Source organism: Somniosus microcephalus, chromosome 3, assembly GCF_052327205.1.
Source record: "Somniosus microcephalus isolate GS21.2 chromosome 3, FLI_Smic_1.0, whole genome shotgun sequence".
Classification (NCBI taxonomy): Eukaryota; Metazoa; Chordata; class Chondrichthyes; order Squaliformes; family Somniosidae; genus Somniosus; species Somniosus microcephalus.
The window spans coordinates 183180880-183197347 of record NC_140989.1 but is presented as its reverse complement, the minus strand read 5'-3'; the positions used below and the strand labels follow the sequence as shown (position 1 = coordinate 183197347).

Below are 16468 nucleotides of genomic sequence, written 5' to 3'. Positions count from 1 at the left end.
CATCCCCACTTCTGACCTTATGATGGCGGGAAGGTCATTGATGAAGCAGCTGAAGATGGTTGGGCCAAGGACACTGCCCTGAGGAACTCCTGCAGCGATGTCCTGGGGCTGTGATGATTGACCTCCAACCACCACAACCATCTTCCTTTGTGCTAGGTATGACTCCAGCCAGTGGAGAGTTTTCCCCCCGATTCCCATTGACTTCAGTTTTACTCGGGCTCCTTGATGCCACATCTGGTCAAATGCCTTGATGTCAAGGGCTGTCACTCTCACCTCACCTCTGGAATTCAGCTCCTTTGTCCATGTTTGGACCAAGGCTGTAATGAGGCCTGGAGCTGAGTGGTCTTGGCGGAACCCAAACTGGGCAACAGTGAGCAGGTTATTGGTGAGTAAGTGCTGCTTGATAGCAATGTCGATGACACCTTCCATCACTTTGCTGATGATTGAGAGTAGACTGATGGTACGGTAATGGGCCGGATTGGATTTGTCATACTTTTTGAGGACAGGACATACCTGAGCAATTTTCCACATTGTCGGATAGATGCCAGTGTTGTAGCTGTACTGGAATCATACCATTTAATAAATTGTAACACTAGTAGGGTTTGTCTAGTTGTAGTTATATGTCACACTAGGGTTAAAAAAATTGATAAAATCACATTCTCAATAATCTAACATTCTGGAAATGTAACGGCAATTGGCAACACAACATTTTGCTGATGTGTCCAGAAACAAATGCCGTCTAGCCAAGTGTCAGAAGACAAGCGTGCTTTAGAGAGGGGTGTAGAGTGTCTGTAATGGATTCTTGGGTGAAACTTGTTTGCTACGGCACATTAGTGTCGCAGAAATCTTCATGTGTTCTCGGCCTAGATCGTTGGGGTAATATTGTGAGGCTGTGTTTCCCATCCAGGCAGCTCCTCACTCGGGACAGAGCTTTGCAAAACTATACCTTTTAGCTTTAAAATTGTTCTAATGCTCCAAGTGAATTTGCTTTATATTCCTGACCTAGTGGAGCTTTTATTTTGCAGTATAATGTAACCAGTTTAGGCTGGTTCCCCAATCTAGTAAATAGAATATTGCACCATTGATAGTGCGTTCTCTTTCACTTGGGCAAATAGCTGATTTATTAAGCTCTATTTTTGTTTCAGTCACAGAACTTGTTGGACTAGAGTACAGAAGAACAGTGGGAATTTTATACCAAGTGTGCTACAGTACTGGGATGATGCTACTTCCAGCTGTGGCTTATTTTCTACCGGACTGGAGAAATCTACAGCTGGCGGCTTCCATCCCAAGCTTCCTCTTCCTGACCTACTACTGGTAATGTCTATGAAGACGGTCATTATCTGAGCCAGTAGCCAAAGAGCTTCTGACTTGGCAATAACCTGGCTCTGTTATACTTGCAGGTTGATCCCGGAGTCTCCCAGGTGGATGCTGTCTCAGAAAAAGAATGCAGAAGCCATGAATGTTATACAGAAGATGGCAAAAATCAATGGGAAAAGTCTCTCAAAAAAGTGTGAGGTGATTAACGTGAATATCTTGCCACAATTGGTCAAAAATGTAACGTTCTTTTCGAAAGCTTTGTTTTGGTTAGCTGGGTGTTTAATGTGTGTGGAAACCGTATCTCCAAGCCAAGCGAATGGGAAATCCATCAGGTAGAGTCCACACTCCCCTTTCTGTAGGGCCATCCCCATTTCCATCAGTCCAGAGAGCTTGGGCACAAGTTGGCAAGAGCCAAGGCTTAAGGACCCCCAAGGTTGCACAGGGAGTTTAACCAGCTACAACTGTGCTGCCTACTCAGAGAACTGGTGGGTTTCCCAGTCTTTGTCCAGCCAGGACCAAACTTTCTGTTAGGGCATTGGCTTGGAGCCAAGTATGAAGAATCCCAGCCTCCAGGTTTCATAATTAACCTGCCAGTCTGGCTCACTAGTCAACAGTGTCCTGAAGAACTGCTCACTTGCCTGGTTCAGCTATTGGATTGCAGAGCCTGTCACAGAGGATTTACATGGTTTGGAAGCTACCTCAGCCCCAGTAAAACCCATTTTCACATTGGTCCCAAATGGAGGATAGTCACTCGTTGATTATTAGACAGCTGATAAGGGCAGGTTTGTGCCTTCACTGGATACCAGCAGATACCAGAAAATCCTCGTGAGCTGCAGGGTCAGCATCATAACTCCTGACAAAATGTGTGAGCAGATTGCCACCGTTGTCCTGACCACAACATGGACAACCACCATACCCTGTCAGACGATGGCTCCTTGACTTAGAGGCTAGGAATGCCCAATTACCTCTATCTGCTTGGTAACTAAGCTCCTCTCTGATTTGCCTCTGTTTTATTTCATCGACTGTTTCATACTGCAAGAGAGGTATGTCACCTTGAAGGCTTTAATTCTGTCACCATCCAATTTATTACATTGCTTCTTTTAAAACAAAATGTATTTCCTTCATGATTTGAAAATTCTGTAGCTAGATGGAATGAGAAGCTACTGCAGCTGTAGACCATTATAGAGAAGCATAATTAGGCATCAGGCAGGATGCTGGAATCTATATTTCTTCAGAAGTACAACATCATGTGTTCTGAGCACTTGGCAGTCTGATTTATTTGTGAGTATTGAAGGTCAAAAGAAAGGTAGTGTTTGTTTGATTCTCCCGTAGGCATAATTTCCTTTTTAGAATGTGAGCTATGTTGGCCAACCAATAGAACCTAGTCTTCTCGGGTTATAGCTGATGGTCGGTGTGCAGACTGGCAATGCTCAGCTGGGCCCCAGCCATGTTATTTATATTGGTTGGTGCTTTATATAACGGGACATTTTGTAAATTGAGGTATGACTTTTTTTTCCCCTCTATAGATAGTCGAAGAGTCCAGTGAAGACTTGGACCGTCCTTCCTTTGTAGACCTGATACGAACACCTCAGATAAGGAAACACACCCTTATCTTGATGTTCAACTGGTGAGATTTTATTTCTGTAAATATTTAACCCTAGGTTAATTAAGATTGGGACTGGGATGCATTGATGGTTTGGTGGGTAAATGCATCAAGTGAGGCGTTTTTGACCCATGCAGGTGAAGATAGTCTCAGGTCAATCCGTGTGTGTGTCTGCAAGACACCATTAGTTGTGACCATGGGCGCTCCACAAATGAGTAGCCTGTCAACATTTGCCATCTAGATTCAGACAAGACAAATGGGCACTTGAGCACAGTTCCAGAGGCTGGCTACATTGGTGTAACCACACCCCAGCACATTAGCCCCATCAGGCAAATAATCTGACCTGTAAAGGATTCACAGGTGCAATAAATAGAAAACAAGAACAAAGGGCCAGTAGTAAGAACGTGAGAACACTGAATGAGGAAAGACCATTTAGCTCATCAAGCCTGTTCCCTTCACAGTCCAAGTGCAGTATGCCCATCACTGAAGCTTCACAACTTACTTAGGGTGGTAAACCCGCCACATTGCTCAAATTTCTTTATAATCACCAAAGCTAATGAATGAAACGCCAAGATATCGAAGTAATATTTTTTAAATTACAAGGGGTTTTGACAGAGTAGACAGGGAGAAACTGTTTCCACTGGCAGGAGGGTCAGTAACCAGAGGACACAGATTTAAAATAATTGGCAAAAAACCCAGGGGCGAGATGAGGAGAAATTTCTTCACTCAATGAGTTATGACTGGAATGCATTGCCTGAGAGGGTGGTGGAAGCTGATTCAATAGTAACTTTCAAAAAGGATAAATCTCTACTTATAAAGGAAAATTTGCAGGGCTCTGGAGAAAGAGCAGGGGAGTGGGGCTATAATAAAGCTCTTTCAGAGAGCCGGCACGATGGGCCGAATAGCCCCCTGTGTGTATGATTCTATGTTTCTAACGGTATTTAGACCTGATCATATAACTCGCTCTGTAGAGTATCTCACCATCTATCTTATATTTATTCTTAAAACCTTTAATCCCATTCTTTTTGTTTCTATCTCTAATTTCCCCCTTCCTGATGGGGCTAATGTGCTGGGGTGTGGTTACACCAATGTAACCAGCCTCTGGAACTGTGCTCAAGTGCTCATTTGTCTTGTCTGAATCTAGATGGCGAATGTTGACAGGCTACTCATCTGTGGAGAGCCCATGGTCACAACTAATGGTGTCTTGCGCACACACACACGCAGACACACACACGGATTGACCTGAGACTATCTTCACCTGCATGGGTCAGAAACGCCTCACTTGATGTATTTACCCACCAAACCAATAATGCATCCCAGTCCCAATCTTAACTAAATATTCATCCAGTTGTTTTTTTTTTTTTAAAGTTGGCACTGTTGGTTTCTTTTATTGGAAACTTGTTCCATAATATTACTAGTCCGCAGGGAAACGAATTCTGCTAATCTTCTCAGTTGAGATTTATTCACATTAAATGACTGCTTCTGTCTGCCTTGCCTATCCCTCACCTTTTTACAAACATGGATCGTATCTCCTTTCAATTTTCTGTTCTCCAGTGAAAACAATGAATAAACGGGTCATTTTCGGGTTGGCAGGCTGTAACTAGTGAGGTACCGCAAGGATCAGTGCTTGGGCCTCAGCTATTCACAATCTATATCAATGACTTAGATGAGGGGACTGAGTGTAATGTATCCAAGTTTGCTAATGATACAAAGCTAGGTGGGAATGTAAGTTGTGAGGAGGATGCAAAGAGGCTGCAAAGGGATATAGACAGGTTAGGCGAGTGGGCAAGAACATGGCAAATGGAATATAATATGGAGAAATGTGAAGTTATCCACTTTGGTAAGAAAAATAGAAAAGCAGAATATTTTTTTAAATGGTGAGAGATTGGCAAATGTTGGTGTTCAGAGGGACCTGTGTGTCCTTGTACATGAATCATAGAAAGTTAACTTGCAGGAACAGCAAGCAATTGGCAAAGAAAATGGTATGTTAACCTTTTTTAAAAAAGGATTGAAGTATAAGAGTAAAGACGTATTACAGTAATTATACAGGGCATTGGTGAGTACTGTGCACAGTTTTGGTCTCTTACCTAATGTAATGTATGTACCTTTTTTTAAGGGGAGAACTACTTTTTACAGCTCCTGTATACTGTAGTACCGGCAGTGACCACACCTGTATATAAACCCTGAGTAGGGTTCTGTACAGTTAGTTCTAGAGTAACCCTCATTCAGTAAACACCTGTTGATCGTTCCCTGCAGTCTCTTGTCTAATTATTGAAGGAAACAACAACAACGTACACGGATCTAACATTAGCGACGAGCAGATTCAAACCTACCTGCAACTCTGCATCACCTCCCAGGGATTCGCTCCTGGAGAACAGTGGAAGAAGGCCGAGTCCAGAAGCACGGGCGTCGACCACGGGAAACCCCCCAGTCATCCAGCGGAGATTTGAGCATTGCAGGGAAGGCTGTCGAGAGCCAGGCTTGGCTTTCCAGTCACAGTGGTCCAGCGAAACGGGCTGGCAACAGGTACTGGGCAGACCCTTCCCGGACAGCGGCAGCTAGAGCTGACCGACGGCACAGAAAAAGGCCGAGCAGCGTCGACGGGGAAGAGAGAGAGGGTAGAGCGCAAAGGGCGCAGCCGGTGTTCAGGACAGAGCGGCGTTAACGAGAGAGAGCAGAGCGCAGCTGGTGTTCAAGGGCCGAGCAGCGTCAACGGGGGAGAGAGGCACGCAGGAAAACGCGCAGAGCGCAGCCGGTGTTCAAGGGCCGAGCAGCGTCAGCGGGGAAGAAAGGAAAGCGCGGGGGACGCCATTTTAAGCCGCAGCGGGGAAGAAAGGAAAGCGCGGGAGACGCCATTTTAAGCCAGTCTAACCACACCCAAAAATGCCGAAGAGTGGCAGTTTCACAGCGTTCGGCAATGAAGTCGAAGATTGGACGACATATGTCGAACGCATAGAAGTATACTGCAAGGCGAATGAAGTGCCAGATGACAAGAAAGCGCTGGTATTGTTGAATTCAATGGGTGCAAAAACGTATGGCTTACTACAAAACCTAGTAACCCCAGAGAAGCCAGTAGAAAAGGATTTTGAAAACATAGTGTCAATCCTACAGGACCACTTAAACCCCACACCGCTGCTGATAGCAGAAAGATTTAAGTTTCACAAAAGGAACCAGCATAAAGATGAAAGTAATGCTGAATATTTAACGGAACTGCGCAAGCTATCTAAACACTGCCAGTTTGGAACGGGACTAGCAGACACTTTAAGGGACAAGTTTGTGTGTGGGCTTCAAAGTGAAGGAACCCAGAAACGGCTTCTATCTGAAAAGGATCTTACGCTGGACAAGGCTTTCAGCATAGCAGTATCACACGAAGCAGCCGCACGGGGCACGGCAGAGATACAATGGAGACCGCAAGAATATGGCACAAATGAAATGTCATACGGAACAGTGAAGTGCTATCGCTGTGGCAGAACAACACACGACCATAAGGATTGCTGGTTCAAGGACAAAGTGTGCAGACAGTGTGGAAAAGTAGGACACATAGCAAGAGTCTGCAGGTCGGGAAAGAAAACCAGCAGCAAGAAATCTCCACAGGAGAAGTACAAGAAGGTACATAAGGTGACGGAGAGTAGTTCAGATGAACAGAAAAGTGATACAGACTCCGGAAACAAGGAGCTGGGTTGTCTGAAACTACATAATGTGATCAAAACGGAGGATCACCAAACTGGGTCACGCTCAAGATAGCAGGAGTCCAAGTGAAAATGGAATTGGACACAGGATCAGCCCTAACAGTCATAAATTGAAGGGACTACAAGTGGCTATTGTCACATATACCCTTGAGAGATACAAAGATTGTCTTGAAGATGTACACTGGGCAAAAAGTCTACCCCAAAGGAAAAATAAGGGTGAACGTTATATATAACGGCAAGGAAACACCAAAAATGGACCTATATGTATTGCCAGATGGAGGACCACCACTACTAGGATGTGAATGGATCCGGAAGATACAGCTAGATTGGCGTTCCATACAAGCACTGACTGTAGATGCCAAAAAGGATGACGACGTCACACCTGGACGACTGTCAAAAATGCTAACTGACGCACAAGAAGTGTTCCAGCAGTGACTCGGAACACTAAAAGGCATAACAGCGACGATCAAAATGGAGGAAAATGCAAGCCCAAAGTTTTTTAAGGCCAGACCGGTACCTTATGCAATCTGCCCAGCCGTCGAAGCAGAGCTGGAAGGTTTGGAACGTTCAGGAGTACTGTCCAAAGTGGACTGGAGCGAGTGGGCTACACCCATCGTTCCTGTAATGAAGAGGTTGTTGAGTAATACGCCTGGGGAACCAAAGAAGGTTCGCATCTGTGGGGACTTTAAGGTGACAGTGAACCCAGTCCTTCACTGTACAATATCCGCTTCCGCGGATTGAAGATATTTTCGCCTCGCTATCTGGAGGGAAACGCTTCACTAAGATTGATCTGGCCCAGGCGTACCTGCAAATGGAGGTAGAAGAAGCCTCGAAACAGTACCTCATGATCAACACTCATAAAGGTCTCTACCAATACAACCGGCTGGTGTTTGGGGTAGCATCAGCTCCGGCTATTTGGCAAAGGGCAATGGAACAAGTCCTGCAAGGGATTCCAGGGACCCAGTGTTATTTGGACGACATCCTGGTCACGGGCGAAAATGACAGTGATCACCTCGCCAACCTGGAGCAGGTGCTCACTAGATTGAAGGAATATGGGCTCCGAGCGAATCGCCACAAATGTGAGTTTTTCTAGAAGCAGATCTCGTATTGTGGCCACGTTATTGATAAAGAGGGGTTACATAAGTCCCCTGAAAAGATTGAGGCAGTAGTCAAGGCTCCAGCACCGGAAAATGTGTCACAACTGAGGTCGTTCCTCGGGCTGGTGAACTACTACCATAAGTTCTTGCTGAATTTGTCTACCGTACTACACCCACTGAACACCCTACTGCAAACGGGGGTACCATGGAAGTGGAGTGCCGAATGTAAGTGAGCTTTCCAGAAGAGCAAAGCATTGATCACATCAAAAGAGGTGTTGGCTCATTTCAACCCAGCACTACCAATTCGGTTGGCGTGTGATGCATCACCCTATGGCATTGGAGCGGTGCTGTCGCACAAATTCCCGGACGGCTCGGAGAGGCCAGTAGCCTTTGCGTCTCGGTCACTAACCTCAGCCGAGCGTAACTACGCCCAGATTGACAGGGAGACCCTCAGCCTAGTGTGGGGAGTGAAAAAGTTCAATCACTATCTGCACGGGCAGAAGTTCACCTTGCTGACTGACCACCAACCACTTGTCTCCACCTTTAATCCAAAGAAGGGCGTTCCGGTGATGACTGCGCAACGGCTACAAAGATGATCCCTTTTTCTAGGGGTGCACCAATATGAAATCGAGTATAAAGGCACGAAACAGCATGGAAAAGCTGATGGGCTTTAAGGGAGAGAGTGCTCAATGAGCTTCACGAAGGTCATCTGGGAGGGGTGAAAATGAAAAGCCTTGCTAGGGCTTATGTGTGGTGGCCGGGGATCGATCAGCAAATCGAGGACCTGACAAAGAGCTGCTCAGGATGCCAGAAGGTCCCAAATGCACCACTACATGCCCCTCTACACCCATGGGAGTGGCCCTCATCTCCATGGCAACAGGTGCATATTGATTTTGCTGGTCCATTCATGGACTCAATGTTTTTAATAGCCGTGGATGCGCACTCGAAATGGCCTGAGGTGATCAAAATGTCCTCCACCACCACGGAGAAAACTATTGCAGTCCTACGGACCATTTTTGCCAGGAACGGCTTGCCAGAGCAGATTTGCTCTGATAATGGACCACAGTTTGTGTCCGAAGAGTTTCGAAGATTTATGAAAAGGAATGGGGTAAGGCATTACACATCCGCCCCGTATCATCCAGCCACAAATGGATTGGCTGAGAGGTTCGTACAAACCTTTAAAAAAGCAGTAAAGGCCATGTGCGATGACAACATTCCACTGCAGCATAACGTGGACAAATTCCTGTTAGGCTACAGAAATGCGACACATGCAGTCACCAACCAGGCCCCGGCCATGATGTTCTTTAACCGAAGGTTGAGATCTCGTCTGGATTTGCTCAGACCAAATGTACGAAGAGATGTTGAGAATAAGCAATTCCAGCACATCAATGAGAAGCCGACAAGGAGCTTCAATGTAGGGCAACCAGTCTTGGCCCGCGACTACCGAACAGAGAAATGGCAACCAGGAACGATATGCACACGGCAGGGGCCACTAATGTACACTGTGGGTGTTGGGGAGAACATTGTGAGACGCCATGTTGACCAGATCCGAGAGTCACAGGAATGAGTCAACCCCATGTCTCACCCATACGTACCTGGTGATGAACCCGACGTACAGGTAGCATCTACCCCAGAAATAGTAGCATCGGAAGTGGATGAACCAGTCGATGACGGGGCCAGAATCGCCTCCGCACCAAGAGCAAGACACTCAGGAAAGGCGCTATCCAGAAAGGATCAGGAAGCCTCCCCAAAGACTGAATTTATAAATAGACTATTTTCAGTTAATGTTGCATGTTAAAAGTGTTAACTGTAATTAGTTTGATATTTAATTGTTAAATGAGTGTTATGGTACTGTTAATCTAAAAGGGGAGGAATTGTAATGTATGTACCTTTTTAAGAGGAGAACTACTTTTTACAGCTCCTGTATACTGTAGTACCGGCAGTGACCACACCTGTATATAAACCCTGAGTAGGGATCTGTACAGTTAGTTCTAGAGTAACCCTCATTCAGTAAACACCTGTTGATCGTTCCCTGCAGTCTCTTGTCTAATTATTGAAGGACACAACAAGATACACGGATCTAACACCGAAGGAAGGATATACTTGCCATAGAGGGAGTGCAACAAAGGTTCACCAGACTGATTTCTGGAATGGGGGGATTGTCCTATGAGGAGCGATTGAGTAGACTAGGCCTATAGGCCTAGAAATTCACTTGGGCGCGGGCAGCTCGCTCGTGCCCAAAAGTTAGCGCTGGGTGGGGAGGCATTTGCGCACGCCGTATATTTGTCTTCTGCGCCCCAATTCGGAAGCGGGCGCTATACCAGGGTGTGCCCGCCTCCGTTTGGGGCGCTGCAACTGAATATCGGCGCACTAGTTGCCGCAGCGCCACCCGATGCGGTGCGGCAGGCTGCGGTACTGCAGGCCTCCTCCTTCTCTTAAGGGGGAGGTGCCTGCAACGGCCGGAGCCCCGATCGCGAGTGCCGGCAAAAGAGCCCGGCACAACGGAGAAGTGCCGGGCTCCACGGAAACCAGCCGGCAATGCCGCGGGGGGGGTGGAGGAGGCCGGGGAAGGAGGTGCGGGCAGGCGGCCGCCAGAAAAGCGGCCGGCTGCACCTTCAGCTTTAAAGTGCCCCACTATGGCAGCAGGACGGCCCCGTTTTCTGTTCGCTGTTTGCGCCCGCTTCGGAGGAGGCGGGCGCAAATAAATATGGGGATCGGCGCGGTTTCGGGGCGTTACGGGCCACCGCGCACACCGATGACGTCATCGGTCCCGGCGCAGCGCTAACGGCTACTGCCGCCAATACCGCTGCACTCAATTTCCGCGCTACCATCCCGCCGGCGCAAAAGACCTCTTTAGGCGCTAAGTGGGCGCAAGGCCCACTGAATTTCTAGGCCATATTCTCTAGAGTTTAGAAGAATGAGAGGTGATATCATTGAAACATAAAATTCTTACAGGGCTTGACAGGGTAGATGCAGGGAGGATGTTTCCCCTGGCTGGGGAGTCTAGAACCAGGGTTCACAGTCTCAGAATAAGGGGTCGGCCATTTAGGGCTGAGATGAGAAATTTCTTTACTCAAAGGGTTGTGAATCTTTGGAATTCTCTACCCCAGAGGGCTGTGAGGCCCAGTTGTTGAGTATATTCAAGACAGTGATTGATAATTTTTTGGATATTAAGAGAATCAAGGGATATGGGGATAATGCAAGAAGTGGAGTTGAATCTGGCCCTGGTAAATTGGAATCAAAGATTGGCAAGCAAAACTGTAATTGAACAATGGGCTGCCTTTAAAGAGGAGATGGTTCGGGTACAGTCAAGGTACATTCCCACGAGGGGGAAAGGTAGGGCAACCAAAGCCAGAGCTCCCTGGATGACAAAAGAGATAGAGAGTAAGATGAAGCAGAAAAAGAGCATGTATGGCAGATGTCATGTTGAGAATACAAGTGAGAATCAGGCTGAATATAGACAGTTCAGAGGGGAAGTGAAAAAGAAACTAAGAGGGGCAAAGAGAGAGTATGAGAATAGATTGGCAGCTAACATAAAAGGTAATCCCAAAGTCTTCTATAGGCTTATAAATAGTAAACGTGTAGTAAGAGGAGGGGTGGGGCCGATTAGGGACCAAAAAGGAGACCTACACATGGAGGCAGAGGGCATGGCTGAGGTACTTAAATGAGTGCTTTGCACCTGCCTTCACCAAGGAAGAAGATGCTGCCATAGTCATAGTGAAAGAGGAGCAAGTTGAGATACTGGATGGGATAAAAATTGATGATGAGGTACTAGAAAGGCTGTTTGTATTTAAAGTTGATTAGTCTCCAGGACTGGATGAGATGCATCTTAGGATGCTAAGGGAAGTTAAGGAGGAAATCGCAGAGGTACTGGCCATAATCTTCCAATTTTCCTTGGATACGGGGGTGGTGCCAGAGGACTGAAGAATTGCAAATGTTACTTTCTTGTTCAAAAAAGGGTGTAAGGTTAAACCCAACAACTACAGGCCGGTCAGTTTAACCTTGGTAGTGGGGAAGCTTTTAGAAATGATAATCAGGGGCTAAGTTAATAGTCACTTGGACAAGTGTGGATTAATTAAGTAAAGGCAAATCGTGTTTAACTAACTTGATCGAGTTTTTGATGAGGTAACAGAGGGGGTTGATGAGGACAATACGGTTGATGTATATATGGACTTCCAAAAGGCATTTGATAAAGTGCCTCATAACAGGCTTGCCAGCAAAGTTGAAGCCCATGGAATAAAAGGGACAGTGGCAGCATGGATACAAAATTGGCTAAGTGACAGGAAACAGAGAGTAGTGGTGAACTGTTGTTTTATGGACTGGAGGAAGATATACAGTGGTGTTTCCCAGGGGTCGGTACAAGGACCACTGATTTTTTTTGATATATATTAATGACTTGGACTTGGGTGTACAGGGCACAATTTCAAAATTTTCAGATGACCCAAAACTTGGAAGTATAGTGAACAGTGAGGAGGATAGTGATAGTCTTCAAGAGGACATAGACAGGCTAGTGGAATGGGTGGACACGTGGCAGATGAAATTTAATGCAGAAAAGTGCAAAGTGATACGTTTTGGTAGGAAGAATGAGGAGAGGAAATATAAACTAAAGGGTACAATTCTAAAGGGGGTGCATAAACAGAGACACCTGGGGGTATATGTGTACAAATCGTTTAAGGTGGCAGGACAGGTTGAGAAAGCGGTTAAAAAAGCACACGGGATCCTGGGCTTCATAAATAGAGGAATAGAGTACAAAAGCAAGGAAGTTATGACGAACCTTTATAAAACACTGGTCCGTCCTCAACTGGAGTATTGTGTCCAATTCTGGGCACCACACTTTAGGAAGGATGTAAAGGCCTGAGAGAGGGTGCAGAAAAGATTTACGAGAATTAATCCAGGGATGAGGGATTTCAGTTACATGGATAGACTGGAGAAGCTGGGGTTGTTCTCCTTAGAGCAGAGAAGGTTGAGAGGAGATTTGATAGAGGTGTTCAAAATCATGAGGGGTCGAGACAGAGTAGATAGAGAGAAACTGTTCCCATTGGCGGAAGGGTCGAGAACCAGAGGACACAGATTTAAGGTGATTGGCAAAAGAACCAAAGGCGACATGAGGAAAAACTTTTTTGCTCAGCAAGTGGTTAGGATCTGGAATTCACTGCCTGAAAGAGTGGTGGAGGCAGATTCAATCGTGGCTTTCAAAAGGGAATTGGATAAGTACCTGAAGGAAAACATTTTGCAGGGCTACGGGGAAAGGGCGGGGGAATGGGACTAGCTGAAGTGCTCTTGCAGAGAGCTGGCACAGGCTCGGCGGGCTGAATGGCCGCCTTCTGTGCTGTAACCATGCTATGATTCTAGGTCGAAAATCAGCCGTGATCTTATTGAATGGCGGAGCAGGCTCGAGGGGCCGAATGGCCTTCTCCTGCTTCTAATTCTTATGTTCTTAACACAAGTTCATTTCAGTAAATTTCTCATTGCTAACTTAGATCCCTCCTCTGAATTTTAACGCAGATTTAGAGTAACAAATTGTTACGAATGATGCTGTATTGAAGAAAACAAGACTGAGAGGAGACATGATCCTGGTCTTGAAATTGTTGAAAGGGTTAGATGATATAATTGGGTTTGGTATGAGGCCTGGACTAATAATTAATTCTCAAATGGTCAGTTTTTGTCTTGGACTTCCATGGAACTATTGATAATGGTGAGCTTGTTGGACCATTAATCCAATAGCCAGAGATCTGGAATGTCTGTTCCTAACAATAAATAGCTCCAAGTGGTCAATTGTTAGACTAAATAGGTGGGAGTTGAAAAGGAAATGCCAAGGGATTTCTGTGCTTGAATTCTGTCATCTACGTGTCAGCTGAGCTCAGTGGCTCGGACTCTCGCCTGAGTTAGAAGGTTGAGCATTCAAACCCCACTCCAGGACATGAGCACGTCATCTTGGCTGGCACTTCAGTGCTGCATTGGCAAAGGTGTTGTCACTTGGACAAGATGTTAAACTGAGGTCCCGTCTACCTGTTCAGGTGGATGTTAAAGATCCAATGACACCAGTCGCAGAAGAGCAGAGAAGTTCTCTTAGAATCCTGGCCAATATGTAACGAGAAAGGATTAATTAGCAATCTTGTTGTACGAGGCCCCTTGGGTCGGAGCGATCATAATATGATCAAATTCTTCATTAAGATGGAGAATGAAGTAGTTGAATCAAAGACTAGGGTCCTCAATTTAAATAAAGGAAACTACGATGGTCTGAGGAGCGAGTTGGGTAGGATTGATTGGGGAATGGCACTCAAAGGGTTGATAGTGGATAGGCAATGGCAAACATTCAAAGACCGAATGGATGAGCTACAGAATTTATTCATCCCAGTTTGGCATAAAAATAAAACAAAAAAGGTGACTCAACCGTGGCTAACAAGGGAAGTTAGGGATAACATAAGATCCAAAGAGAGGACACATAAATTGGCTGGAAAAAGCAATAATCCTGAGGATTGGGAGCAGTTTAGGATTCAACAAAGGAGGACAAAGGGATTAATTAAGAAAGGGAAAATAGAATATGAGAGTAAGCTTGCTGGGAACATAAAGGAACAAAGAAATGGCAGACCAACTAAATACATATTTTGGTTCTGTCTTCACAAAGGAGGACACAAATAACCTCCCAGAGATGCCGGGGAACATAGGGTCTGATGAAAGGGTGGAACTGAAAGAAATCAGTATTTGTAGGGAAATGGTGTTAGGAAAATTGATGGGACTGAAGGCTGATAAATCCCCAGGGCCTGATAATCTACATCCCAGGGTACTTAAGGAAGTGGCCCTAGAAATAATAGATGCATTGCTGGTCATCTTCCAGAACTCGATAGACTCTGGAACAGTACCCATGGATTGGAGGGTAGCTAATATTACCCCACTATTCAAAAAAGGTGGTAGAGAAAAAGTGGGGAATTATAGACCGGTAAGCCTGACATCGGTAGTGGGGAAAATGCTAGAGTCCATTATAAAAGATGTAATAGCAGAGCACTTGGAAAACAGTGACAGGATCAGACAAAGTCAACATGGATTTACAAAAGGTAAATCATGCTTGACTAATCTACTGGAATTTTTTGAGGATGTAACTGGTAAAATAGATAAGGGAGAACCAGTGGATGTGGTGTATTTGGACTTTCAGAAGGCTTTCGATAAGGTCCCACATAAGAGATTAGCGTGCAAAATTAAGGCACATGGGATTGGGGGCAAGGTATTGACTTGGATAGAGAACTGGTTGGCGGACAGAAAGCAAAGAGTTGGAATAAACGGGTCGTTTTCCGAGTGGCAGGCAGTGACCTAGTGGGGTACCGTAAGGATCGGTCCTAGGACCCCAGCTGTTCACGATATATATTAATGATCTGGACGAGGGAATTGGATGTAATATCTCCAAATTTGCAGATGACACAAAGCTGGGTGGGAGGGTATGCTGTGAGGAGGATGTCGTGAAACTCCAGTACGATTTGGACAGGTTGGGTGATTGGGCAGAAACATGGCAAATGCACGATAATGTGGATAAATGTGAGGTTATCCACTTTGGTGGCAAAAACAGGAAGGCAGATTATTATTTGAATGGCAATAGATTGGGAGAAGGGGAAGTGCACAGAGACCTGGGTGTTCTTGTGCACCAATCGCTGAAGGTAAGTATGCAGGTGCAGCAGGCGGTTAAGAAGGCAAATGGTATGTTGGCCTTCGTAGCAAGAGGGTTCGAGTACAGGAACAAGGATGTCTTGCTACAGTTGTACAGGGCCTTGGTGAGACCGCACCTTGAGTATTGTGTGCAGTTTTGGTCGCCTTACCTGAGGAAGGATGTTCTTGCCATGGAGGGAGTGCAGCAAAGATTCACCAGGCTGATACCTGGGATGGCAGGAATGACGTATGAGGAGAGATTGTGTCGATTGGGCTTATACTCACTGGAGTTTAGAAGATTGAGAGGGGATCTCATCGAAACGTATAAAATTCTGTCAGGCCTGGACAGGCTAGGTGCAGGAAGGATGTTTCTGATGGCCGGGGAGTCCAGAACCAGGGGTCACAGTCTAAGGATAAGGGGTAAGCCATTTAGGACTGAAATGAGGAGGAATTTCTTCACCCAGAGAGTGGTGAACCTGTGGAATTCTCTGCCACAGAGGGCGGTGGAGGCCAGTTCATTAAATATATTCAAGAAAGAGTTGGATATATTTCTTAAGGCTAAAGGGATCAAGGGATATGGGGAGAATGCAGGGACAGGGTACTGAATTTGGATGATCAGCCATGATCTCATTGAATGGTGGAGCAGGCTCGAGGGGCCAAATGGCCTACTCCTGCTCCTATCTTCTATGTTTCTATGTTTCAACCAACACTACCAAAGTTAAATCGATTAACTGGTTATTTATCTCGCTGCTGTTTGTGGGATTGTGCTGTGCACAAAATAGCTGTCATGTTTGTTTACATAAAGCAGTTGAAGGGTTTTGGGATAGTCCATCAGATGCCATGAGGTGCTATATAAATATTTCTCACTCACTGAGTGGCATGGTTCGATAAAACCACCCCAATCCTGTAGCCACGGTGCAGTGCAGCTACATCAGTGGTACACTGACATTTTCAGCGTGGGAGTACTAAGAGGCAGTATGGAGCCCGAGGGATCTGTGTTGGGACCATTGTTCTTTATCATTTTTATCAATGATTTGGATGAAAGCATTAAGGGAACAAATTCTCAAGTTTGCTGATGATTCAAAGATTCGTGCAGGAGTTAGGAATGTAAATAGGATAGCAGG

At 45.8% G+C, this 16468-nt stretch overlaps 1 protein-coding gene across 3 annotated transcripts in view; it reads left to right on the top strand.

The window, feature by feature from the left end:
* LOC147121617 (solute carrier family 22 member 2-like) overlaps positions 1 to 16468 on the top strand; it is a 59860-nt gene that overhangs the window by 11716 nt on the left and 31676 nt on the right. For all 3 annotated transcript variants that reach the window (XR_015077584.1, XM_085981997.1, XM_085981999.1), the window contains exons 4-6: positions 1146 to 1314; positions 1401 to 1515; positions 2844 to 2944. Coding sequence is in view for 2 of the 3 variants with exons in the window: in XM_085981997.1 (XP_085838123.1) it covers positions 1146 to 1314; positions 1401 to 1515; positions 2844 to 2944 (385 nt within the window). In the remaining variant the exon portion in view is untranslated. The remainder of the gene's footprint in view (positions 1 to 1145; positions 1315 to 1400; positions 1516 to 2843; positions 2945 to 16468) is intronic.